Source organism: Gorilla gorilla, chromosome 7 (assembly GCF_029281585.2).
Source record: "Gorilla gorilla gorilla isolate KB3781 chromosome 7, NHGRI_mGorGor1-v2.1_pri, whole genome shotgun sequence".
Taxonomy (NCBI): Eukaryota; Metazoa; Chordata; class Mammalia; order Primates; family Hominidae; genus Gorilla; species Gorilla gorilla.
The window spans coordinates 104,049,252-104,076,397 of record NC_073231.2 but is presented as its reverse complement, the minus strand read 5'-3'; the positions used below and the strand labels follow the sequence as shown (position 1 = coordinate 104,076,397).

Here is a 27,146-nt window from a genome sequence, read left to right as displayed (position 1 = left end):
CCATGGCCAGCACCCCCCATCACCACAGCCCACCCTCTCATCATCACAGCCCACCCCCCTTATCATAGCCCACCCTCTCATCATCACAGCCCACCCCCCTTATCACAGCCTACCCGCTCATCACCACAACCCACCCCCTCATCATTACAGCCTACCCCCATCACCACGCCCACCTCCCTTATCACCACAGCCCACCCCCTCATCATTACAGACTACCCCTCATCACCACACCCACCCCCTCATCATTACAGACTACCTATCATCACCACGCCCACCCTCTTCATCACCAGAGCCCATCCCCCTTATTACTGTGGCCCACACCCCCCTCATTTTTTTTTTTTTTTGTCTTCAGAGGATTACCTTAAAGGCCCTTATAGGCATTTGAGTTTGTAACCTGTCAACCAAACATTCTTTTTCTCCCCAACTGAATCAGATAAGAATATCATATCCATAATCACATTTGAGTAAAGTATAATTAATTGATTGTCTTAGCTTTGGGTTAGATTTGTCTTTAAGAAGTGATAATAAAGGGTAAAAAAACAGAGAGAAATAAACAAAGTGAACAAAATCATTTAAAAATAGCCATGCCCTAAACATTGAAACAGTTATTGAACAGTCTTCTGTACCATTAAGCTTTTAATAAAAAATTATTATTTTAGGGGAAGAGAGTTTAAATAAAAAGCACACATATGTCTTAATGTTACAAATTTAAAAAGGGAATGCCCATTTACCTCTTATTCTACAGACACAGAGTTCTAAACTGACATGTAAAAATCTGCCCTTGAGCTAAATTGCTAACAGAGAAGTTTGGTATTTAACTTCTCATTTATTAATCCACATTAGTAGCTATTACAGAAGAACCTCAAACCAAGTATTTACAACTTTTCTGAATACTCATGCATCAGGTTAATTTATGGTTGGCTTTTTCTCTCTCGTGGCCTGCTATGGGTCTTAGAGCATCAAGTAACTTCCATAATAACAGCTGGTCTTGGACCGAGTCTCATAAACTGAAGGATTTCAGAGAGTAGGTGAATGAAGGACAAACCGAGGGTTGATTCCTAAGTAAATCAAGAAGCACGAGGAAGTGCAACACCAAGACACATACCTCGCTCTGGGACTGGCACCCTCCCCCACATCTAGACATGGTTTGGAAGGCACCGTAAACTTGCTTGGCCTTTATTTTATCTATTTTCATCTGGAAACCTGAATCCAAATGCCCAAGTGTAGGTTTCCTTATATGAACCTTGAACAGAATGAATCTCCATTTTGATTGCCAACCTAAGTGACACTTAATAGCCAAAAGAACAGATGACTCACCAATAGGAGTCAGTCCACAGTCAGCAGTCAGCAATTGCTGCTGAAAAGCTTCCTTAAAGCATTAGAGCTTCAAGGGCAACTGGATACATTAAATACATTAAACTGCTCCATGGAGGTACCATTTTGCACCAGAGGAAACACTAGAAGAAGGTTGCATGTCCTTTCCCCTTACGGATAGTATTCCTGCTGTCTTCCTCCGCCCTGCCCCCCCTGACTCCTATAGAACCACCCTTTGGGTTTTGGCATGTTATCTTTTCAAACTTTTTTATTTTTTAACGTAATTTTTAAAATTGTTTTAATTGACAATTTTATATGTTTATGGGGTACAGTGTGGTGTTTTGATAGATGTATATGCTGCAGAAACATTACATCAGGCTAATTAACATATTTATCATCTCATCTACTTCTCATTTTGTATGGTTAAGAATATTTAGGCAAAAGACCGGGCGCAGTGGCTCACTCCTGTAATCGTAGCACTTTGCGAGGCCAAGGCGGGAGGGTCACGAGGTTAGGAGCTCAAAACCAGCCTGGCCAACATAGTGAAACCCCATCTCTACTAAAAATACAAAAATTAGCCGGGCATGGTGGTGGGCTCCTATAGCCCCAGCTACTCAGGAGGCTGAGGCAGGAGAATCGCTTGAACTTGGGAAGCGGACGTTGCAGTGAGCTGAGATTGCCAATGCACTCCAGCCTGGGTGACAGAGCCAGGCTCAGTTAAAAAAAAAAAAAAAAATCTGTCAGGTGCAATGGCTTTTGCCTGTAATCTCAGCACTTTGGAAGGCCAAAGTAGGAGAATCAATTGAGCCCAGACGTTTGAGACCAGCCTGGGCAACATAGTGAGACTCTGTCTCTACAAAAAAAATTAAAAACTAGCCAGGTGTGTTAGTACACGGTATTGCCTATAGTCCCAGCTCCTTGGGAGGCTGAGGTGGGAGAATCATGTGAGCTCAGGAGGTTGAGGCTGCAGCGAGCCATGGTTGCGCCACTGCACTCCAGCCTGGGCAACAGAAAGAGACCCTGTCTCAAAAAAAAGAACTTTTAAAATCTACTCTTTTAGGAATTTTGAAATATGTATCACTATTAACTGGGTCACCATGCTGTGCAATAGATCGCTAAAACTTATTCCTCGTGTCTAAAGGAAATTTGATAAATTGGTATATTATCAATGGTACATTACCTTTTGCCTTTTATGCCATGGTATACCAATGGTGTACTACCTTTCACCTTTTATTTTTTTAATGCATTATGGCCATTGTGGTCTAGTGCCTGACTCTGGAGTCACTGTGTGACATTGTGTAATAAACTTAAACTCTCCAAGCCTCAGCTTTTTTATCTGTAAAATGAGTATAACAATGCCAACTATCTCATTGAGATGCTGGGAGGATAGAAAGAGTTAATTATTCCGTGTCAAACCCTTAATAAGTAGAATATTCAGCCACCGTTATTGTGTATACATTTTCCTGTCATAATCATTGTATAAATATAATTTTCTACCTCTTTTAACATAATAGCATAAAATTATCAATATCACTATGTAATTTTCCATAATAATTTCTATTAGCTGCATGATATTCTACTGATTATTGCTGAACGTTTAGATTATTCCAGTTTTCCACTATGAAAAATAATTTTGCAATTGACACCTTTAGGCTTGAGACTCTCCATTTTTTGGAATACTTCCTTAGGACAGATTCACAGATGCAGAATTACTAGATCAAAGAATTTGAATAGTTTGATGCTGTTGATAGATATTGTAAAATCACTCATCAGAAAGTTTCTATCAATTTACAGTGACTCTAGCAATGTGAGGGAGTACTGACTTTACTTCTTCCTTGTCAATACTCAGCCTTAAAATTGTGTGTGGAGAAGAGCACCTGGCTCTAAATTATCTTTATTACTGATGATTTGGACTTTCCCCTATGTGTTTGTCTACTCTCATTTGTGAATTACTTGTGTTCCTGCCCATTCATTTATCCACTGGGGTTGTGTTTCTTTGCATACTGGTGGGTATACCTGTTCACACATATCATCACTAAGTAAAGAAAAGATGCTGTGTCAAATCTTGGTGTTTTCAGTTATACCTGCACACATAGACCATGGTCATCTTGGAAAACAGGGGACCTGTCTCTTTTCCCTCAAATACTCAAAGCCACCTGGGAAAACACAAAGAGCACAGCTTGGTCCATGCACTCTTATTTCTAATAACTGACTGTTTATAAAATGTTCAAGCAAGGAGAATAATTAGAAAGGACGAAGCACAAATGCTTCCTTTCACCGGTTGAGGAAATAAAACCAAGGCTAGCACATCAACATGTGCTGTATTCCATAGCTGGTTCTGGACAGAGCAACACTCAAACCCAGGTGTTCTACATCCCAGCCCAGCACCGGCCACCTAGGCAGTATTGTGGAACTTCAGTTCTTCAACAGGACCTTCTTCTTTTCACCTGGAGTGATACTCTGAGTAACAAAACAGTAGGGAAGTCTTTTTGGCTAATTCCTGTCCGTATTCCACTTCCCAGCATTCTCATGAATCAGCCTCAGCCTTTCCAATAGAGCATTTCCTTAAGGATAATGAAGTAAGAATGAGTTGAAGACCGCTCAGCTCAGATTAGACCCCCTTTTGCAAATTTTATATATCGGCCCCAAGATAAGATGATTCTTGGGCAACTGCAATAGCACCATCCGCCATCAATTGTTGATAAGCTTGTAGGGAAAGGGTGTCACATTGTATAAACATCTCCCACCTGCCAAGAATAACAGTTCACTGACTATGGGCAGTGAGTTTTGGCTGGGAAAATAGCCTGTCTGAATCAGGGACATTTTATTAACCTGCTAGGACTATTGTGTGCTTAGGAGAGCCCGCATCTTCCTCCTGGTTTTTCTTACATCAGTTTTCCCCCGAAAAAGTACTTTTTAATAAAGCACCAAGATCAGTGAGCACTCTCTGTAGACCCATGTCTTCTGAAGGCCAGAGGGAAAAGCATTCATGAGTCTCTGCCCAAACATGTCTCAAACCAAAAATGCACACACAATTGATTGCTTAAGTAAATATCCAGTCGTAACTATGGTTTAACCATAACTAGTACAAATCTGTTTAATTTACAGCTATGTTCTGTTTTAATGCTTTTTAAATGATTAATCTTGAAATGCTCTATTTTTGAATATTAAATTTTACTATAGGAATAAAAGTATAATAGATTTTCCCCTTTTCTAGGTGTTCATTAGGCAATGGTTATTGTGATAGCAACTACTAGAAAGTGTTGGGCTTGATAGACCTCTGATTACAAACATATATGCAAGTACTTCAGTTGATGTTTTTCTCATTTGAAAAATTTACTACTCTACTTAAAAGTCATGTTATTAGCTGTTGCTCAATACTGCCTTTTTGCTCAACACAGCTCTCATTTTAGCATATTTTGCAAGATAAATGAGTTGAAAGTAAATGTATCTTAATAGAATGTTCTTTTTTTCTTGCCTTTTTTACTAGATAAATAAAACTAAAAAATCTTGTTCTATTACCTAAAAATTTTGTAGAAAATCTTAAGTTCTCTTAAAACAGAAAAAAAATGTTATTGGCTGAATGTGGAAGTGCATTAGACTTCTATTATCTTTCAGAAAGGAAGAGTAGCATATTTATGTTTCATACAATTCTGACAATTGTTTTATAGCAATTGATATAATTTGATACAAGTAGTGTATTTCCAGTTTTTTGTTACCAATCATGTCCTTTTTGCTTTTAGCAATGAAATTATTTCCCATATAACATTTTCCCCTCCTCCTTCTGAAAGTAAATGTATTTATGAAACTGTGGCTTGGCAACAAGAAAAGTAAAATGATGTGTTTTCTTACTTCAAGGGAGCCAATGGGGTATAGTGTACTAGAAAGAGCTCTGGACTGAGAGCAAGGAAATATGAGTGCCAATTCCAGCTCTGCTGTAATGTAAATGTGTTTTAAATGGATGGATCAGTGAATAGACAAACAAATTCTTTGGACCTCAGTTTCCCAATTAGCAAGTTTAGAACCTGGAGAAGATTATGTCTATCTCTCCTACTACCTTAAAATCTCATTCCATGTAAGCAATGTTTCCCTTCTTACTATAATCCTTTGTAGTGAAATGGTCATTTCAAGGATTGTTATAATGGAACACATTTGGTATGTGTTAATGTAGCGACACTTCACCTATTTTTTATTGCTAATCGATCTCCTACTTAGAAACATCCCTTACTTAATTACACAGGAAGTCTGTGATTGGAGGGTGGGGTAGGGGTTTGGGTTTTTAATACCTTTTCTCATGCTCTACCATGTGAAATTAGTTTCCCTGGATTATTTTGGTCCAAATCTGAAATAGAAAATTTGCATACATTTTTATACCTATCCCAAATTCATTTCTTACTTTAATGAGCCATGTAGTCATGCATTAGTTTATCTACAGAAAACCTTGCTTTAATGTTTTAAAACCACAACACTCAAACTCATGCTTGATGAGCATTTCCCATGCCTGGTTTACTCTGTGTGAAACTTCCATTCCTGTAAGTAACCTGCCCAGGAAAAGTTTTGAAGGACAAAGATCAACCAGAATGAGAAAAAGCTAAGTTGAGAAAAAAAAAAAAAAGGAAACAAATAGCATCTCATCTTATCCTGCATGAGGGTTTCTGGTGTGGACTTATTTTGTTTTCAATAAATTGCCGGAATATCAGATATAGTCACATTCAAATTTAACCACAGCATCTGTTTAATGGATTATTATACCAACATTAAAATTATGTCTATGAAGAATTCTTGATGACATGGCAAATTGTAATGTGTTAACTGAGGAAACTGAGAAAGGAAATTTGATATTAAAGTTTGATCTCAACTGAAGAGAAATAAAAACACCAATATATTAACTGCAATTTTCTTTACAGGATGATATTATTTTATGATAACTTTTCTTTCCTGTACTTTTACTTTTAAAAAACAACCAGCAAATAGTTTTTGTTAAAAATTTACGCATATATTATGTTGCGTATCTTTTTGTATTATTGCAATTTTGGATTTTCCCACGCCTATACTCATAAATGACCCCATAAGAGGGACAACTCAGAGAGGTTCAGTTTAACCCTGGTACCTGAGGCAACAGTAGCAGACCATGGCTCGACTGTGAGGGAGAGAGTCCAGTAGTGTCACTAATGGGAAAGAGAACAACTGCAAGGCTGAGATCCCACACTCTTTCATTTCATTCAACGAGCATTTATTGAACACCTTTTATGTGCTAGATACAGCTACTCACTGGAGATCTTAGAAGAATAAAAAGACATATCTCAGATTAAAAGGAACTGATGGTCTTTCGGGGGAAGACAGGCAAATAAATCTTAGGTGTAGTGAAAAAGCTATACACAGGGGTAATCAGAGCATAAGGGTGGCAGGATCAGCTCGGCCCAGGGGAATCCAGAGGTGACACTTGAGTCTAGAGCTGGTCACAAGGACAGGAGCAGAGCTGGACATGTAAAAGCCATTAAGCATGAAACTGCATGGTGGATTCTGGGAATTATAATTACTTCAGTAAAGGTAGGCTACAGATTATCAAATAAAGACAAATGTGGTGACCAAAGCATCAGAAGCAAAATCATATCTTTGAGTGTTCTGCTTGGTAGTGTGGCCTTTGTCCTGTAGACCAGCCACTTAGGGGTTTGAAAGCAGTGGATTTACATTAGATTTGCATTTTAGAGTGATTACTCTGGTGGTGGTATGGGGAAAGGGGAAAAGGGGGAAATGGGAGGTCAGAGGGAAGCTAAAGGTCTAAGCCAGAGAAGCTGCCCTGAGCTTGGGATAGGGCTGGTGATCACAGGAATGAAGAGTTGGGAACAGACCTAACAAAGAGTGAAATAAGGCTGGTTGCGGTGGATTACGCCTGTAATCCCAATACTTTGGGAGGTCGAGGCAGGAGGATCACTTGAGCCGAGGAGTTTGACACCAGCCTGGGCAACATAGTGAGACCCCATTTCTAAAAATAAAAAACTTTTTTAATTAGCTGGAAGTGGTGGCATGAGTCTGTGGTCCCAGCTACTCGAGAGGATCACTTGAGCCTAGGAGTCCAATGTTGCAGTGAGTTATGATCTTGCCACTGCACTCCAGCCTGGGCAACAGCGCAAAACCCTGTCTCAAAAAAAAAGAAAAAAATAGAGTGGACTATAGATTTAGACCCAGTGACCTGTTGGATGTGGATCGTCAAATAGAAGAGAAATAGGAGCAGTCCTGGGATTCTGGTGTTAATAAGTAGATACAGGAATTGTCGGAACAGGAATTATAGGAGGAGATGCTGGGAAATCATGAGTTTCAGTTTAGCACATATTTAAAGTTCTTCCTGTCCTTCTTTTTTTTTTTTTGAGACAGGATCTCCTTCTGTCACTGAGGCTGCAGTGCAGTGGTGCCATCATGGCTCACTGCAGCCTCAACCTCCCAGGCTCAAGAAATCCACCCACCTCAGCCTCCCCAGTAGCTGGGACTACAGGCCCATGCCACCATGCCCCACTAATTTTTTGTATTTTAAGTAGAGATGGGGTGTTTCACTATGTTGCCCAGGCTTATCTTGAACTCCTGGACTCAAACTCCTCCCAAAGTGCTGAGGCTTACAGGCATGAGCCACTGCACCCTGCCCCATCCTTCTTTCTTTCCTTCCTATCTCTTCCTGTCTTTCTAACCCTTCCTGCTCTTTCTGCCTTTCTTCTTTCTTTCATTTGTTCTGCCTTTTAGCAAACTTTTATTAAGCCTTCACTATATACAAGACACTGTCTCAGCCACATCCATTGTAAACCACACCAATTTCCACATATCCTCAGCCACAGGGGGAAGAAAGGCCTTTTTATAGCCACAACTGCTGAATGTCTCTGATCAGGACATAGCCCATCAGGCATAAGGCACAAATTGCTTAACTTCTTTCAAATGGCATTGCGTAATAGACACTTTTATATTGGAACTACCACTAATGGCCATTTTCTTTATAGGTAGTGCCATTATTTCTGTTACATTTCTGAAAGACAATTTGAGAGCCTCAGACTTACTCGGTAAGTAATTATTTAATTCATGTAATTGTAGCATTGCTTGATCAGGAAATAAATAATACAATCCGTAAAAAATATGTGCGATAAAAACTGGAAACAAATTACTGAAATGGGTGTAAGTCTCATTTAGAGTCAGGCATTATTCTGTCTTGGAGCTGCCATCTCTTCTCGCATAAAATACTTCCATTTCTATTGTGACTACTGCTAAACGTGATCAATTTTTGCTATAGCAAATTATTAATTAATAATTATAATGAATTATTATAAAATAATTTATGATTATAATATTAATCAGTTGAAGGGATTATATTACTATAATGCACTGAATTATAATTTCATAACATTTTATTATTATAATAACCCATTAAAATACAAATACTTTAGGCACTTTAAATAAAACAATGCCTCCCTTCTTCCAGGGAGATCATATTTTTTTAAAAATTTGAGCTCTAAATGTGACACTAGTGTTGGTATGTTGAGCATTTGTATATTTTATAATGGGTTATTATAATAATATTAATGTTATAAAATTTTATGAACACCATAAAATTCAATGAAAACATCTGTGTTACCTAATAGACTATTACACTCCAAAGGATATATTTGTTATATTGTTACACGAAAGTACTGCATAAAAATGAAAACCACAAAAAATTTGATGCACCAACTAACTAAAATTTATATTTGGCTTTTCCCAAAAGTAGCACAGACCATTGTTCTTAAATATTTTATTTGGAAATACAGTTATTAATGGAAAATGACAGTAGCCTTCCTGGCTGTAAGAAACATTTCTGATGTATGGCAAAGCCATCACTTATGTATTGAATTTTCCAGCTATTGTTGGACATATCATTGGTGAGAAGAATTATAGAGATTCATATTTTCTTCCATGACAAAATCCTGTTTGAATTGCTGCTGACATATGATAATGAATACAAATACTTTAGGCACTTTAAATAAAACAATGCCTACCCTCTTCCAGGGAGATCATTTTTTTTTAAATTTTGAGCTCTAAATGTGACACCAGTGTTGGTATGTTGAGCATTTGTTTTCCCTGATCATGTTTCCCTTGAGCATAATGTCTTGAAAATGTTTTCTCTTTTTCTTTTCCTCCTTGGTTTGATTCTGCTAGCAGAGTTTTTAGTCAACATTGTCAAATTTTTCATGGTTAAATGTTTTTCTAAATGCATTCATATGTGGATTCTATCTCTTCCAACATATTATTTTTCTATACCCTTTTTTATATATTGTGGTTTGTAGAATCATTTGGGGAAGTTGTATGGACACAGAAATAAGAATGGCCAATGCCTAATGCAGTGGCTGATGCCTATAATCCCAGCACTTTGGGAGGCCGAGGCAGACGGATTGCTTGAGTCCAGGAGTTTGAGATCAGCTTGGGCAACATGGCAAAACCCCGTCTCTACTGAAAAAAACAAAAATAGACAGGTGTGGTGGCATGCACTTGTAGTCCCAGCTACTTGGGAGGCTGAGGCAGGAGGATCACCTGAGCCTCGGAGGACGAGGCTGCAGTGAACCAAGATTGCTCCAGCCTGGGCAACCGGAGTGAGACTCTATCTCAAAAAGAAAAAAAATGACCAATACCTGAGTTTTATAAACTAAAAATTAGGTCCTAGATATATTATTTTTCTCATTTTTCAAGTGGCTTAAGGGAACTTTAAATCCTTTTATCTAATATCTGTCATCTTTTATAGTTAATGGTTGAATAATGATCAAATTAATCTAAGGTATTTAATGAGAGAATGCAGATATAAAGGGGGATTTGCTGACTAATCTTGAATATTAGTGATAAACGATAATTAAGACAGAATCCCCATCCACAAATAATTTATAGTCCATGATAATATAGATTCATAAATAGTTTTTTTTTTAAGTAGAAAAGAATATGTGCTATAATGTCATGAGTCTTTAGTTTAGAAGTGTTTCTGAATCAGCATTGCTGACATTTGGGGCCAGATCATTCTTCATTGTAGGGGCTGCCCTGTGCACTGTAGGATCATTAAGATCCCTCCTGACCTTTACCCACTAGATCCCTCTAACATCCTCCCACTCAGTTATGACAACCAAAAATGTCTCCAAACATTCCAAAATGTCTCCTAGGGGACAAAATTACTCAGGTTTAGCTCTGTTCTTCTCTAACTGAGAAGATCAGAGAGAATTTTTTACAGCAGAGATAACATTTGAATTGGTTCTGACAGCTGGGCAGGACAGGCATAGGCTACATCCAATAATTTGGAGGAGGACATACAGAGGGAATAACATGAGAAATGTTAACAAAGATACAAAAAGGTAAAGTAAGTTTCTATTTCATACTGCACCTTAACTCCTGCCTGTAAGGCTTAGGAAAAAATAAATGCAAGTTGTAACTATGGAAAGGAAGAAATAAAAATATCAATATGTACAGTTTATTTTCTTATATACTTAGAGGATGCATGATCAACCAAACATTACCAGAAGCAATAAACCAGCTCTCAACATTAAAGGATCTAAATTAAACTGACTCTCATAACTTAAGATCTGGATTCAACTCTGGCTATCAACTGTACAGGCAACCTAGTATTACTTAACTTCTCTAAGCCTCACTTTTCTGGCAAATATGTAAGACAGTTTTGAAGATCACATTAAATAATTCATATGTAAGTACTTTGAAAAATGCAAAGCTTTGTCAGTATAATTGTCATAATTTCTATTACCACTTTCATTGCTGAGAGATTCCTAAGAGGTAATGCTAAAAATGTAATATAAGGAAGGGGAAAACACACACACACACACACACACACACACACACACACACACACATCAAGAAAACAAACTAACTAAATAAAACCTTTAATTAATTATTTGGGATTCTTTGCTAATTCCTCACCATTTTTTTTTCTTTTGAGATGGAGTCTCACTCTGTTGCCCAGGCTGGAGTGTAGTAGCGTGATCTCAGCTTACTGCAACCTCCACCTCCTAGGTTCAAGCAATTCTCCTGCCTCAGCCTCCCAAGTAGCTGGGATTACAGGCATGCACCACCATGCCCAGCTAAATTTTGTATTTTTAGTACAGACAGGGTTTCACCATGTTGTCTAGGCTTGTCTCTAACTCCTGAGCTCATGATCCACGCACCTCTGCCTCCCAAAGTGCTGGGATTACAGGCATGAGCTATCACGCCTGGCCTAATTCCTCATCTTTTAAAAGCAGCTAAAATTTATTAAACATTTACTCTTGCCAAATACTATGTTAAGTGTTTTGCATGGATTATCTCATTTGAATGTAGGAACAATCCATTTACAGAAGCAAAATCTGATACTTAGCAAGGTTAAGTAACCTGCCCAAGGTCATATAACTAGTACATGATAGACCAGTATCCTAACAATGGCAATCTGGTATAGCTATAGTATAAAGTTAGGGTGAGTCTTTAGTATCAGAAAGCTATTATGTAACCTTATATAACCTTTCTCTTTTTTCTTTTTTAAGACCACACTAGAGGAACCTTATGTAATCTTTGCAAAGTTATATAAATAAGCTTTTTAAGCCTCAATTTTCTAATCTTTAAAATAAAGATAATATTACATACCTCACAGGATTAAATGAGTTCATATATGTAAAACTCTAACAACAGGGCCTATCACATAATGTGTTCAATAATATTAGCTATAATTGTCATTATTACTACTACCACCATCACCCACCACTGTACTCTACTAATTAATCAGAGGAAACCTAGATTAGGACATTTTTGCAAACTTTAGTAATCCAGGTAACCTTTCCCACAACTCTGATTGGGTGCTCTGTTTTGTTTTTTCCTACCTAACTTAATGCTTTTGGAGTAGGGCTATGTAACTCATAAGTCACATTTATTTCATACCATAGTTAAACATGACCAATTTTTGCCTTTAATCTAGTGTCATAGGAATGAAAAAAGGATTTAGTCACCTATTCTATACCCTTGCCTCCAACAAGCGATATCCTAAGATTATCATTATCTGAGATGTCATAACCCACTTCATATTTACAGAAGTCCAAGGAAGGACTTTTCCCCAACCCCTCTCAGAAATGTGTCAAGTCACATGTATTTTCTTTGAGCCTTTGTTGCCATTGCCTTGAGAAAATGTAGCTTTTTCTGTTAAAAGCAAAAAAAATTTTTTTTTAAAAGCATCTTTTTCTTTATAGGGACCTAAACCAAACAGGTAAAAGAGTAGTTAGTGGTGTTTTTTAAACATTAACATATGAACATGCTAAAAATTAAATTATCAAAATGTGTAAAGGAAAAATCATTTATTTTTCTCTGTTTCAAGCAAATGAAAGTTTGTTTTTCATGATGAAACAAATGAAGATTTGGGGACCATGTGGAAACAAGCTGAACTAATTTATTGCCAAATGTTACTCTGTGACTATGAAGCTTTTCATCACTAGTCTCAAAAAATGACCTCACAAAGCTATTTCTGAAAGCAATCGCCAAGTATTATTAAGTCAATGACAGGTTTGGACTGTGCTCTGATTCTTAGTGGATTAATTATTTTAATAATTATTTTTCCTTTTAAAAAAAGCACCAGATTTCTCTCCCCTTCAATCGGCTGAAAACTATAGGATTTTCTTCTCTCTTCTCCCTTAGACGTCAAAAGCACCAAATCATCTGTGAGATCCTAGTTGATTTAAGACCAGATAGAGTCATCATGGAAATAAAAATGACAGTCAGCCTAAATAGAATATCAGGAGATTAACAGTGAGAGGAGGGCCATTTCCTTCCTTCCGTTTCCCACACCAGAAGTCAGCTTGATTTGGAGCCAATGTCTAGAATACTAAACTAGCTAAATGACCCATCATCTCTGGTTGAGAAGACAGATTGACTGTTTTGGTTGCAGAGCTGCCTCAAGAATGGGAGCCTTTCTGATGGAAGGTCTGGGACTACTTGAATTCACCACATCACCGAGATTTTCAGTCGAGGGCTCCTTCAAGGTTTAGCTACCATAAGCCTGAGGAATCCAGAGAGAGTGTACTTATGGGAGGGTATTTCCAAATGGTTTGATGTTAAGGAGTCCAATTTATTCTTTGACTCCTGTTATCCCACAAAAGCAATAACTGGACTCCCACTGACCAGGAGACATACTGCAGGGACCAAAGGGATAGACTGCAATCTTGGTTACAGTCAGGTTAGCTGAATAAGAAAAACTCTTAAGGCTCCTAAAAGTCAGGTCAGACCAGATTCCAGAAGTCAGCAAATGGGCACTTAATATTAAGTAGCATCCAGCTGGAAAGTGGACAAAATTCGAGATTTCAGGTTTTAGTTCAGGGAGAGAGGAGCTTGGGAACCAGGATATCTGTTGTGGGAAAACTGTGCAAGTACATCTTAGATTCCAAGACTCCGCCAGCTAGAGGTGCCAGTGAACAGAAGCTTCAGAAGGAGCCTGATTCTGGGGTATTTTCCTCCAACCACATTTTTGGTGCACAGGTATCTAGAGAAGACTTTTGCAACAGAACACTAGTAGCCTCCTGAAACAAAGGCATGCTCACAGCTGGATCCAGTTAAATGTCAAGTATTTCCCAAAATATAAAATATTCCCCCAAAACACTACTTCAGTGCAATATAAATGGTCAAATATGTTTAGAAAATATGACAACCATATCCTCCTCTGGGACATTTACAGTGAATGCTAATACATTAAGATCTGAGAGGTTTTCCAGTAAAAGAATGATTTAAGTTTGTTTAATTCACCTCTTCTCAAATACATTTGCCTTGGGACCTTTTTTGGTGGAGCATCTATCTTATGAAACTGGTTCCAGGGAACACCAGTTTGAGAGTGCTCTTCTAAAGGAAACTTAAGGCCAGAAAAATAACCTGAGACCAGTCAAGGACCCCAGGGTCCTCTGCCAGGAACAATCAATTCCTTTAATCCCCAATGAGGATGCTGCATATGGCCTCAGGTTGTGCTCTGTACAGCTCCTAGGGGTGCCACTCATATAGACTTCAATGTAAGTGACAGCCCTGAGCTGTCCATTCAGTGGCCTTAATTCTTAATGCAAATAAGAGGCTGTGGAGTATAATAGTTAAGAAAATAGACTACCTAGGTTCCAATCCCAGCTCTCCTCTTCTTAGCTGGAAAATCCCAGGCAAAATAGTTATTTCTTCTGTGACTCAATTTCCTCACTTGTCAAATGTAGATGGTAACAATTTAAGAGTATACATTATATAGTATTCATATTATATGTCATATACTATACAACTTATGTATAGTATAAGTTGTAACAGTGTAATAACACAAAGGTAAATCATTTTCACAGATTTGTTGTAAAGATTAAATTAGTTATGTATAAAGCATTTAGAACTGTGCTTACAAGTATTAGTTATTACTATTATAGTTATCATTATCATCATATTTTAGCATGATGCTGATTATACCATAACTCTCATGTCAGCCATACATGTCTATGAACTCAATAATTTTAAGAACATCACCTAAAAAAAATTATTACTGGCTGGGCATAGTGGCTCACACGTGTAATTCCAGCACTTTAGGAGGCCAAGGTGGGAGGATCACTTGAGACCAGGAGTTCGAGACCAGCCTGGACAACATGGCCAGACCCTATCTCTGCAAAAATAAAAATTAAAAAATTAGCTAGTCATGGTGGCACATGCCTGTAGTTCCAGCTACTCAGGAGGCCAAGATGAAAGGATCACTTGAGCCCAGGAATTCGAGGCTGCAGTGAGCTATGATTGCATCACTGTACTCCAGCATGGGTAACAGAGTGAGACTGTGTCTCTATTTAAAACAAAAAAGATTACATTCCCTTGGCATATGCTCTCCCAGTATAACTAGTGTATCTATTATAAAAGGCAGGGATTTGCTTGTTTACCTGTTTTGCACAAATATCAAGTTTATAGGAAGAGGTTTTATTTAATATTCGTGTATGTTATCAAGCTAAATCTAAGATTCCCACCAGACGATTATAGACTTCTAAGTGACTTGAGTTGTATTTGGTAAGAAAAATGTATTTGCTGCAGGTTTGGGCATGAGGGCAGAGGATGGCGTCCCATGCCTGCATTGTGGGTAGCATCTAGCATCTAGACATTGGCTCTTACCTGCAGCTTACCCACAGATGTCTGGCTGCTGTTTTATGTCCCCTCCAATATCCAGATCTTGGGACTCTATGCACTAGTTTCCTGAGGCTAGCTGTGGGTAGAAAACATAGGACTGCTATTTTTTCCTTCTTCTTTGTTATGTCTGTTAGTTATGCCATGTCCTTCTTTCTGTTTTCTTTGAAAACCAACAGCAAGAAGTCTTTGCTAGGCATTGAGAAAACACCAGCCAATTCCTTCCTGCTCATTCCTTCCATTCTCAAATTGGGTTATCTCCTTAGAGACAGCCCCAGTGATGGTCCCTGATCATCCCAAGGCTATAATATTAGAGACATCATTTTGGACTAATTTTTAAGCTTAACTCAGGTGGCCATTGGCTCATGGCATGCCTGCATCCTGAGATGCATCCTGAGATGGATGTATCCTGAGATGGATCTATCCAGGGTCCGCTGTCACGTCAGGCCTCTCAGTGGGCTTTGAAGCATATTCAGTTCCTTAGACTGGCCTCTTGCAGAGCCAAGTTCCTGGGATTTTGCAAGTATGATGACTTAATTTGTACCTAGAGATGAGGAAACTGAGTCTGAAGTAAATAACTTGCCTAAGCTCTTCCAGGTAGCAAGTAGCAGTGAAATGTGAATTTTGTGGGGGCAGTTTCAGCTTGGATTAGGCTTCTGGGATCCAAGTCTTGACCTAAAATGCAACATTTCTGCGGGTGAGGAACATGTTGGTGATACCCTGCTTCCTTTTGGATCTTACATGACCAGACAAAGGAAGTGGAGCAAGATGGCTGAATAGAAGCCTCTACCAATCGTCCTCCCTGCAGGAACAGCAAATTTTACAAGTATCTACACACGAAAAAAGCACCTTCATAAGAACCAAAACTCATGTGAGCAATCACAGTACCTGGTGTTAACTTCATATTGCTGAAAGAGGCACTGAAGAGGGTAGGAAGGATGGTCTTGAATCACCAACACTACCTCTCCCACATCCTCCAGTGGTGGCCAAGTGGCACAGAGAATCTGCACACTCGGGGAAGAACACAGTGATTACTTTGCACTGGAACTCAATGCTGCCGACACCGGGTAGAGCTCAGCTGATGGCTGCAGAGGGAGCATTTAGACCAGCTGTATCCAGAGAGGAATCAACCACCCCAGAGGTGTGAACTTGAGTTTTGGCAAGCCTTGCCACCGTGGGCTAAAAGGCTCTGGGGTCCTAAATAAACCTGAAAGGCTCTCTAGGCCACAAGAACTGCAACTCCTAGGCAAGTCCTGGTGCTGTGCTAGGATTAGAACCAGTGGACTTGAGGGGCATGTGATCCAGTGAGACACCAGCTGGGCAGCCAAGGGAGTGCAGGCACCACTCCTCCCGCAGCCCCAGGCAGCTTCAGCTCACAGCTCTGGGAGAGCCTCCTTTCTTCCACTTGAGGAGAGGAGAGAGAATAAAGAGGACTTTGTCTTGCAACTTGGATACCAGTTCAGCCACAATAGGATAGGGCATCAGGCAGAGTCCTGAGGCCCCCACTCCAGGCCGTAGCTCCTGGATGACATTTCTCAACACACCCTGGACCAGATAGGAAGCCACTGCCTTGAAGGGAAGGACCTAGTCCTGGCAGGATTCATCACCTGCTGACTAAAGAGTATTTGGGCCCTGAATAATCAGCAGTGATAGCCACAGTACTCACCGTGAGCCTTGGGTGAGACTCAGAGATGTATTAGCTTCAGGTGTGGCCCAGCATATTCACAGCTGTGGTGGCTATGGGGAGGGACTCCTTTTGCTTAAGAAAAGGAGATGAATGAATAAAAATGATTTTGTCTTGCAGCTTAGGTACCAGCTTGGCCACAGTGGGGTAGAGCACCAAGAGGGCTCTTGGGGTCCCTGATTCCAGGTCTTGACTCTTAGATGGCATTTCTAGACTTACCTTGAACCACAGGAGAGCCCACTTCCCTGAAGGGTAGCGGCAGGTCTGGCAGCATTCACCATCAGCTGACTGAAGAGCCTTTGGGCCTTATGTCACCATTGGCAGTACCCTGGCAGTACCTGAGGGTGGTGGACAGAGGAAAGACTCCTCTGCCTGGGGAAAGGGGAGGGACAAGTAGAAAAGACTTTGTCTTGTGGTTTTGGTGTCAGCCTAGCTGCAGTAGAATAGAACACCAGGTAAATTTCTAAGGTTTCTGACTCCAGGCCTGGCTCCTGGACAGCATCTCTGGACCCACCCGGGGCCTAGGGGAACTTGTCACCCTGAAGGGAAGGACACAAACCTGGCTGGGCTTTGCCACCTGCTGATTGTAGAGCCCTAGGGCCTTGAGCGAACATAGGCAGTAGCCAGGCAGTGGATACAGCAGGACTTGAGCAAGACCCAATGCTGTGCTGGCTTCAGGTCTGACCTAGTGTAGTCCCAGTGGGAGTGGCCACAGGGGTGCTTGTGTCATTCCACCCCTCGCCCCCAACTCCAGGCAATTCAGGACAGAGAGAGAGAGAGAGAAAGAGAGGGAGGGAGAGAGAGACTGTTTGTTTGGGAGAAAGTAAGAGAAGAGAACAAGAGTCTCTGCCTGTTAATCCAGGTAATTCATCCAGATCTTATCCAAGACCACCAACATGGTACCTCTACAAATCTGCAAGAACTACAGCATTACTGGGCTTGGAATGCCCCCTCATGTAGATATGGCCACAGTGACCAAAAACTTAGATCACAACACCCAACTTCCCTAAAATACCCAGAAAGCCTTCCAAAGAAGGATGGGTACAAACAAGCCCTGACTGCAAAGACTACAATAAATATCTAACTCCTCAATGCCCAGACACTAACAAACATTCACAAGCATCAAGACCATCCAGGAAAACATGACCTCACCAAACAAACTAAATAAGTCACCAGGGGCCAATCCTGGAGAGGCAAGGTTATGTAACCTTTCAGACAGAGAATTCAAATACCTGTTTCGAGGAAACTCAAATAAATGCAAGATAACCCAGAGAAGGAATTCAGAATACTATCAAATAAATTTAACAAAGAAATTGAAATAATTCAAAAGAATCAAGCAGAAATTCTGGAGTTGAAAAATGCAACTGACATACCAAAGAATGCATCAGAGTCTCTTAACAGCAGAAATGATCAAGCAGAAGAAAGAATTAGCGAGCTTGAAAACAGGCTATTTGAAAATACAGTCAGAGAAGACAAAAAAAGAATAAAAAGGAATGGAACACGCTTACAAGATCTAGGAAATAGCCTCAAAAGAACAAATCTAAGAGTTATTGGCCTTAAAGAGGAGGTAGAGGGAGAGATAGGATTAGAAAGTTTATACAAAGGGATAATAACAGAGAACTTCTCAAACCTAGAGAAAGACATCAATATTCATGTACAAGAAGGTACAAGAAGGTTCATGTACAGAACACCAAGCAGATTTAACCCAAAGAAGACTACCCCGAGGCATTTAATCATCACATTCCCAAAGGTCAAGGATAAAGAAAGAATCCTAAAAGCAGCAAGAGAAAAGAAACAAATAACATAAAAAAGGGCTCCGATACATCTGGCAGCAGACTTTTCAGATGATCTTACACGTCCAGATTACTCCTTTCGGCAAATGGGCCAGCAGAAGGTAAACTAACAAGTTTCCTAAGTCAGAAATCTGTCTTTCAAAAGAAGGAATATATGTGGCTTTACCGAAATAAAAATAGCAGGAACTGACGTTTCATACCACTTTTAGAAAAAGGTGGAATATAAATAAGTTTAAAAGGAATTTATTTAAGGAAGTGCAAATGACTAACACTTTTAAACACTTATGAAAAATGTGCATACAACTCATAAAGGGGACAGTAAATCACATAAATATAAATGACACCAAATAAACAAGCATGCAACTGGTGGCAGCTACCCAGAACTGCCTTTGTAATTATTGCAGATAGCTGAAATAAAAATTATTAAGAAGAAAGAATGTGTGACCTGCTGAACTGCCATAAAGTTACGTAGCAGATGCACAGTGATGTGAGGCCCAAATGAAATAATATATGTGAAAGGGACTTAGAAAGTATAATTGCAGCCGGGCACGGTGGCTCACTCCTGTAATCCCAGAACTTTGAGTGGCACAGGCGGGCAGATCTCCTGAGGTCAATAGTTCGAGACCATCCTGGCCACCATGGTGAAACCCTATCTCTACTAAAAAATACAAAAATTAGCTGGGCGTGGTGGCACGTGCTTGTAGTCCCAGCTACTCGGGAGGCTAAAAGGAGGATCACTTGAACCCAGGAGACGGAGGTTGCAGTAAGCTGAGTTTGCACCACTGCACTCCAGCCTGGGTGACAGAGCAAGACTCTGTTTCAACAAAAAAAAGAAAGAAAGAAAGTATAACTGCAAAAGCATCAGCCATTTTATATTTTTAAAAAGTTTTGAAATGCAGTGAAATATACCCCATAAATATATACACCTCCTACGTACCCACAAAAATTACAAAATTTAGAAAGAAATGCAATGAAGATATACATTGATAGGGACAGTTATGGAAGGCAAATGCAGACGTGGATGTGAAGTAGGGAGGGATATGTCAGGATGTGAAACAGGGACAATATTGGAAAGTTGTTCAGTAAACAATACTACCTCCATGAGGTAGAATACCAGTAGACTTAAAAAGAATGAAGCCACCCTGCATTTACTGATGTGAAATATCCTCCAAAATGTTCTAAGCAGAAAAAAAAAAAGCAAGATACAAAAAAGTTTATATAATACACAATTACTTATGTAAAAAAAAACCTCATGTACACTTATACACACATGCATAAAACATCTCTGAAAAGAAAACCCCAGGAACTAGTGGTGGTAGTTAACTTTGAGGAGGAAAACTAGTGAACCACCAGGGTACATGAGATTTAACTTTCCACCAATCACCCTTGTGTATTGTTGGAATTTTGCCATATACATGTGTTGCCTACTCAAAACTAAATTTAAATACAAGAAAGTTAATAGAACTGGATACTATTAGAAGAGATAAAGGAGTGTCTGGCAGAGGAGCTTGATATAACTAGAAATTTGGATTTCACAAAAGAAACAGAAGTATCTGAGACATCTTAAAGTAATATGCTACTTTACCATACCCAGTTTAGAAAACAGTTTTTTTGAATCTCTTCCTCCTAGGGACCTGCTTTTGAACAATTATGTAATTTTTTTTCCAAAGAAAAGACATGACTGACCAATAATTTTCTCCCAAGTTCTTATATATGGTTTTATTATTTGCTTTTCTTATAGTGTTTAATAATGTATACTGTTTTTTGTTTTTAAAGTTCTTATTAGAAATAGCTTTAAAGATTGCATATAATCTGTCTTCACAAAGTATTACAGAATAAATTGTTACATTATAGGAAACTTCCTTGTAGCTCTACAATACCCTGAATTGCTGTTGTCTAGCTTTTGCGAAAAATCAAATGCTATTTGTTTCCAGGAACTAGAGTTCAAAACCTAAGTCATTTGCATAAGAGGAACAGGAAATTGGTGCCTTCAAATTGTGAGACTTTGTAGACAAACCAAATTGTTTCAAGTTGGAGTCTATGTTGGTTATAAATTATATCCACAATAGCACTGACCTCAGAGATGAAGCAAGTTGAAGCAAGTTTTCAAGTGTGCTATCTAAAATATGCTACTTATACCAGGGGTGTTTTTTCAGACTGCTAATTATATATACATAAGCAGTTTTCAACATTATTTGGAAGGGCAAGTCCTCCCTTCACCCCTTCTTAGGTGGCCTCACCCCCTAATCCCCCTACACACATTCCCTTCTGTCATTTTAAGTAATGCTAAACCGATGGCAGTAACACATTCCTTACATAGGTTTATGACGTGGTTTCTATTTTATTTTTATTTTACTAAGCTAACCTTGGAATTCTATATTCTAGATTGGATTAATTAAACTCCTACAGCAAAGCCAGCATTCACCTTTGTTATTGCTGCTAAAAGGACTCCAATAAATGGCAGTGATTAAAGATGCTCATTACCAGAGTTTCAAATTGTTAAATCACCTGAGGGTGCTTCAAGGCCCCAGGGATGAGTGAGTGTAGAGCAGATCATCATGTGATAGTTTCCCTGTCCTCTGGACTGTGCCATCTAGATCTAGACAGATCTAGATGTGTCTAGGTCCATCATGCGCTTACTGACCCATGAGGAAACAGTCAGCTTAGGAGGTGTTTTCACGTCTTCGTAGCACATATTCTGATCTTCCCAATCATTGGGGAAAGCTTCCCTGAAGATGCTGGGATTCATCCAGAACAACAGAGAAAAATTGGAAGTTATGTCCTGCCCCATCCATCCCCCGGCTCTATTCCCCTGTAAAGGGAATGCCTTCAGGTGAATGTGGACGCTATCCAAGGATGGTTTGATGAAACGGAGTATAATAGGGAGGGGCGATTGGCACTTTTACAAGTAATGCGCAGTCTCTAGGCAATGTCTGCGTCAACAAAAGCTTTAGGTTGGTTTCAATTTGGTTTTTCTTTTCAATTTTATTTAAAGGTACGACACTGGCATTTGCAGGAACATATTTACTGGTGAACTTTGCTCCAAATATAACTCAGGCAATCTCAGCAAGAACAGTACAGTATTACCTTGTCGGATGGCAGTTCCTGATCTATGTGGTAAGAATTCTAAATATTTTACTATCCCCGAAGCTATATTATCCAGACCACTGGTACATGCAGATATTAGAGAACATAATCTTTTCCTTACCAGCACTAATATCTTATTAAAATCTAAATGTAGTTGACCAATACCAAAGTATTTGAAATACTAAGTCAGCAACAGAAGCACCCTTAGTTTCCCAGGTATCCTTTCCTGGAACAATTTCCACATCGATTAATCCAGCAAGTTCCAGAGCAATACGTTTTAGGAAAACTCAGAGTAAAAAAAAACATTCCCTTCCAAGTTGAAGGGGCAATACTTAAGGACACATTTTGCTTTACTGAACTTTATTCAAAATAGGGGTTCTCTTCAAAAAAGTCCTTGTTTTTTATGGCTGCATAGTATTCCATGGTGTATATGTGTCACATTTTCTTTATCCAGTCTATCATCGATGGACATTTGGGTTGGTTGCAAGTCCTTGCTATTGTGAACAATGCCACAATAAACATATGTGTGCATGTGTCTTTATAGTAGAATGATTTATAATCCTTTGGGTATATACCCAGTAATGGGATTGCTGGGTCAAATGGTATTTCTAGTTCTAGATCCTTGAGGAATCGCCACACTGTCCTCCACAACGGTTGAACTAATTTACACTCCCACCAACAGTGTTCCTGTTTCTCCACATCCTCTCCAGCATTTGTTGTTTCCTGACTTTTTAATGATCACCATTCTAACTGGCGTGAGATGGTATCTCACTGTGGTTTTGATTTGCATTTCTCTAATGACCAGTGATGATAAGCATGAGGGATAGCATTAGGAGAAATACCTAATGTAGGTGACAGGTTGATGGGTACAGCAAATCACCATGGCACATGTATACCTATGTAACAAAACCGTACATTCTGCACATGTATCCCAGAACTTAACGTATAATAATTTAAAAAAAAACTTGATAGATGTAGACAAACTGCCCTCCAAAATTTCCATATTCATTTACATTCCCATTAGTACTCTCAACCAATATAAAATATTTAAACTTGTATATTTTTCTCTTTTATTATAAATTTTATATCTTTAATTTTTCCAGTGAAAAGATTAAAGTGATTTATTTTTTTAAAAAAAGTCCTTGTTGAGATCAATGCCACAGACTGTCTGAGAGGAGCACACAACAGTACTACAATGCCAAGAGATGTATAAAAGAATGAAATGAGGCTGGGCATGGTGGCTCACGCCCATAATCCCAGCACTTTGGGAGGCCGAGGTGGGCAGATCACTTGAGGTCAGGAGTTTGAAACCAGCCTGGCCAACATAGTGAAACCCCATCTCTACTAAAAATACAAAAATTACCCAGGAGTGGTAGTACACACCTGTAAACCCAGCTACTCGGGAGGCTGAGGCAGGAGAATCACTTGGACCTGGGAGGCAGAGGCTACCATGAGCAAAGATTGTGCCATTGCACTCCAGTCTGGGCGACAAGAGCAAAACTCTGTCAAAAAAAAAAAAAAAAAAAGAATGAAATGAACTGATAGAGAAATATGAAGGTGTTAACTGGGTTATCTTGTTTGATGCAGTGGCTGTATCTGTAGGTATAAAAAAAGAGAATATGATCGAAAGGGCTGATATGCAACTTGTCACAGAAGTTAGTATAGATTGGGGAATAATCATATTCTAGGAAGGGTATGTAATAAGAAGAAAACTGGGATAGTCTAGCTGAGTATTTAACCAAGAACCGGTTTGGTAAAATAGTTGTGAAATCAATAAAAAGAATTAGGCTGGGCGTGGTGGTGTGCGTCTGTTACCCAACACTTCAGGAAGCCAAGGTGGGAGAATCACTTGAGCCCAGGAGTTTGAGACCAGTCTGGCAACATGACAAGACCTCAACTCTACAAATAATTTTAAAAATTAGCCAGTCATGGTAGTATGCACCTGCAGTCCCAGCTACTTGGGAGGTTGAGATGAGAGGATCTTGAGCCCAGGAGGTCAAGGTTGCAGTGAGCCATGATTGCAGCTCTGCACTCCAACCTGGGTGACAGAGTGAGACCCTGTCTCAAGACAAAAAAAAAAAAAAAAGTCAAAGCACACAGAATTATACATTTTTAGAATTAGAAATGACCTCAAAAGCTAACTGGTCTAGCCTTCTGCCATTAAAACAGGTAAAATAGTATGATCCTACTTTATATGCCTAGTATTGAAAAGTGTGACATTGGCATTTACAGGGACGTGTCTACTGAGGAAATTTTGCTCTAAGTACACGACCGAAGCAGTTCCTAGTGTATATGACAAGAATTCTATATATCCTGCCATTTCTGATATGTATTCTGACCACTAGAACACAAATACTTACAGATCTTTTCACTTTCATTTCCTTTGTTTCCTTTTCTATTCCTTTCTCTTGCCCTACAAAGATACTTAGGTTTCTCTGTTTAAAAAAAAAATTCTCATACACTACACACCCCTTTAATAAACTGTCCAATATCCCTCCTGCCATTTATACCAAGAATGTCTTCAAATAGTCTACTCTTGCTGGCCCTGTCCACTTCCTTAGCTCCCACTAACTCTTCACTCATTCCAATCTGTGGATGGGGCTGTGGGTCAAAGGAGGTAGGGGACTTTGCTAGCAGAGGGAACAGCAGACAGATAGAACAGCACTGCGTTATGTGGCTGGAGGGAGCTCACCGGTCAGATTTGTTTATTAGGAGGAGCTTGTACCCACAGTGTTGATGATGAACAGCAGGGGAGGCAGCCTTGTTAAGAGGTTGCTGACACAGTCCAAGCAAGAGATGATGGAAGCCTGAATTAATGCAACGGGAATGGGAATGTAGAAAAGGACCAAGTTCTAGAGTATTTACATTCCCAACAGGAAGGGGGCTAGGAGTGACGAATGAGGGTGTAGGAGAAGTCTGGGGAAGTAAATTCCTCTCCATGAATTGCCAAAGGAATTGCTTTTTTTGGTCCTGATTCTTCTTGAACCTTATGCAGCATTTACTCCCTGGCCCATCATCTTCTGGAACCTCTGTCCTCCTTGCTTCCTCCAAATGTTTTCCCTGTCTCTCTTCTTCCTCTCTGACTAATCCATGCCAGGCTCTTGAGCACTTCCTCTTCCTCTGCCTCGCTTCTATTGATGCTGCACACTCTTCCAAGGTCTTCTAAAAGAATCCCGTTGCCCACCCACCAGCATCCTTTTGAAATACTTCCTAATCCAGATCTACCTCTCCTTCCCAGGCCCCTCCTGAGCTCCAGATCTATATTCTTATCTGTCCACTTATTACTCAACCCTGGATGTCCCACAGTCTCCTTAAATGTAACATATCAAAAACCGAACTATCTTCTCCCCCAAACTCTCTCTTCTCTTCCATGTCAGCCTCCCATACTGGAAACCTAAACTACACATGACTTCTCCTTCACCCTCATTCCTCACTCCTACCCCTGATCCTGTTGGAAATGTAAAGTCTCTTGAACTTGACCCCCTTTTCACATTCCCATTCCTGTTGCATTAATTCAGGCTTCCACCATCTCTTGTTTGGACTGTGTCAGCAGCCTCTTAATAAGGCTGCCTCCCCCTGCTGTTCGTCATCAACACTGGTACAAGCTCCTCCTAATAAACAAACCTGACCAGTGAGCCCCCTCCAGCCACATAACGCAGTGCTGTTGTACCTGTCTGCCTCCCCTACCTCCTTTGACCCACGGCCCCATCTCCTTATGACCCCTGAAAACTCACCCTCGTGGGCATGGCTCAGATTGGACCTCTTTATCTATTTACCTGCCTGTCTTATTCCAGAAGACCCTGCACTTCTTCAGGATATGAACTTGTATTGGTTGCTCAATGTATCACTCAGGCCATCAGTCATAGTGCCCTGCCTATTTAAATCCCTGATCCTCATATGTTATGGTCCTGAAATTCATTTTCATAGGCCTTATTTCTACCCTAGTGCTGTCACTTCCTAGCTCTTCCCCTCACCCCTGCCCTCCTTCAGCCTTTAAGATTGGGCTTCCCAACTCAGATTGCCTGTCTCGGGGCTGTCATACTTTGTGCCAACCCCTCTGCCCCATTTATCTTCCTACTTTTATGCCACACTCAGTTCTTTAATTATCACAGCTTTCATCAGTCCGTGATAAGCACTAGCAGGAGTTCTAATCTCTGTGATTTAGTTCTGTTTTTTATACTTTACAGAAAATTTCATGATAGTCCAGACTTGAAGCCTTACCAACAAATTATTACTCTTTGCCTGCAGGCAAAATAAATTCTTCATCTAGTTAAGAAAAGGGTCACATAGCCTGAAACCAGAAAATTAATGGCGTGAGTTAAATCCTTTGTATATTAAAGATGCATCAAGACTTATTTCCTGGAATAAACAGCATTGTTTAATGATGATCTATCTTGTATTGCTTTAACACCAGAGAAAACATTTGAAGAGATCCAAACTACTTTTTATTAAACTGTGTATTTCCACAAAAAGTACTGAGATTAATTGCAGTTTGCCATTTTTCCAAAATCAACTCCTAAAATAAATTTATTCATTCATTTATTCACGTATCCATTAAGTGGTGGTTAGACACCAAGTTTAGAGAGAGGAATTCCCATAGCAGGAATTTTACAGTTCTGGGAGAAACCCATGTATCTGAAAAATCATATTAAGATAAAGAAAGTATATTTGAAAGTAAATGCCACAGAGAAAAATGTAAATAATTTCAGGTATTTATAACATAGCATAAAATAAACCTTTAATAAAGTCACTTTTGAATAACACTGTTGGCATTAGACTCTAAGGAGAATAGATCTATATTATATTCATTTGTAATCTAATTCATTATATAATTGCATCTCTAAAGACTCTAGAAGTGATGAATTTTATACTAAGATTGTGAGCTGAAATTTGGTTTGAATCTGTTAAACATCTAAGTAATATTTAATCCTCAGATGTGGCAAATTCTGTGCTTTTCTGCAAGCCCTGACTGCAGAGATAATAATTACAGTAATTAAGACTATTCTTTGACGTATCATTCATCTAACTCTATGTATTATACCAAGTATAAATAAGAGCACCTGAACTGGCTTTCGGGACTGATCAAATAACTTCTAAAATATTTATAAGCCTGAATACATTTTATATTT

The 27,146-nt window shown here is 39.3% G+C and overlaps 1 protein-coding gene across 3 annotated transcripts in view; it reads left to right on the top strand.

Moving 5' to 3' along the window:
* Positions 1-27,146, top strand: part of NIPAL2 (NIPA like domain containing 2) — a 103,961-nt gene that overhangs the window by 49,293 nt on the left and 27,522 nt on the right. For all 3 annotated transcript variants that reach the window (XM_004047356.5, XM_055348070.2, XM_055348068.2), the window contains exons 4-5: positions 8,301-8,360; positions 21,926-22,047. In XM_004047356.5, coding sequence (XP_004047404.1) covers positions 8,301-8,360; positions 21,926-22,047 — 182 coding nt within the window. The remainder of the gene's footprint in view (positions 1-8,300; positions 8,361-21,925; positions 22,048-27,146) is intronic.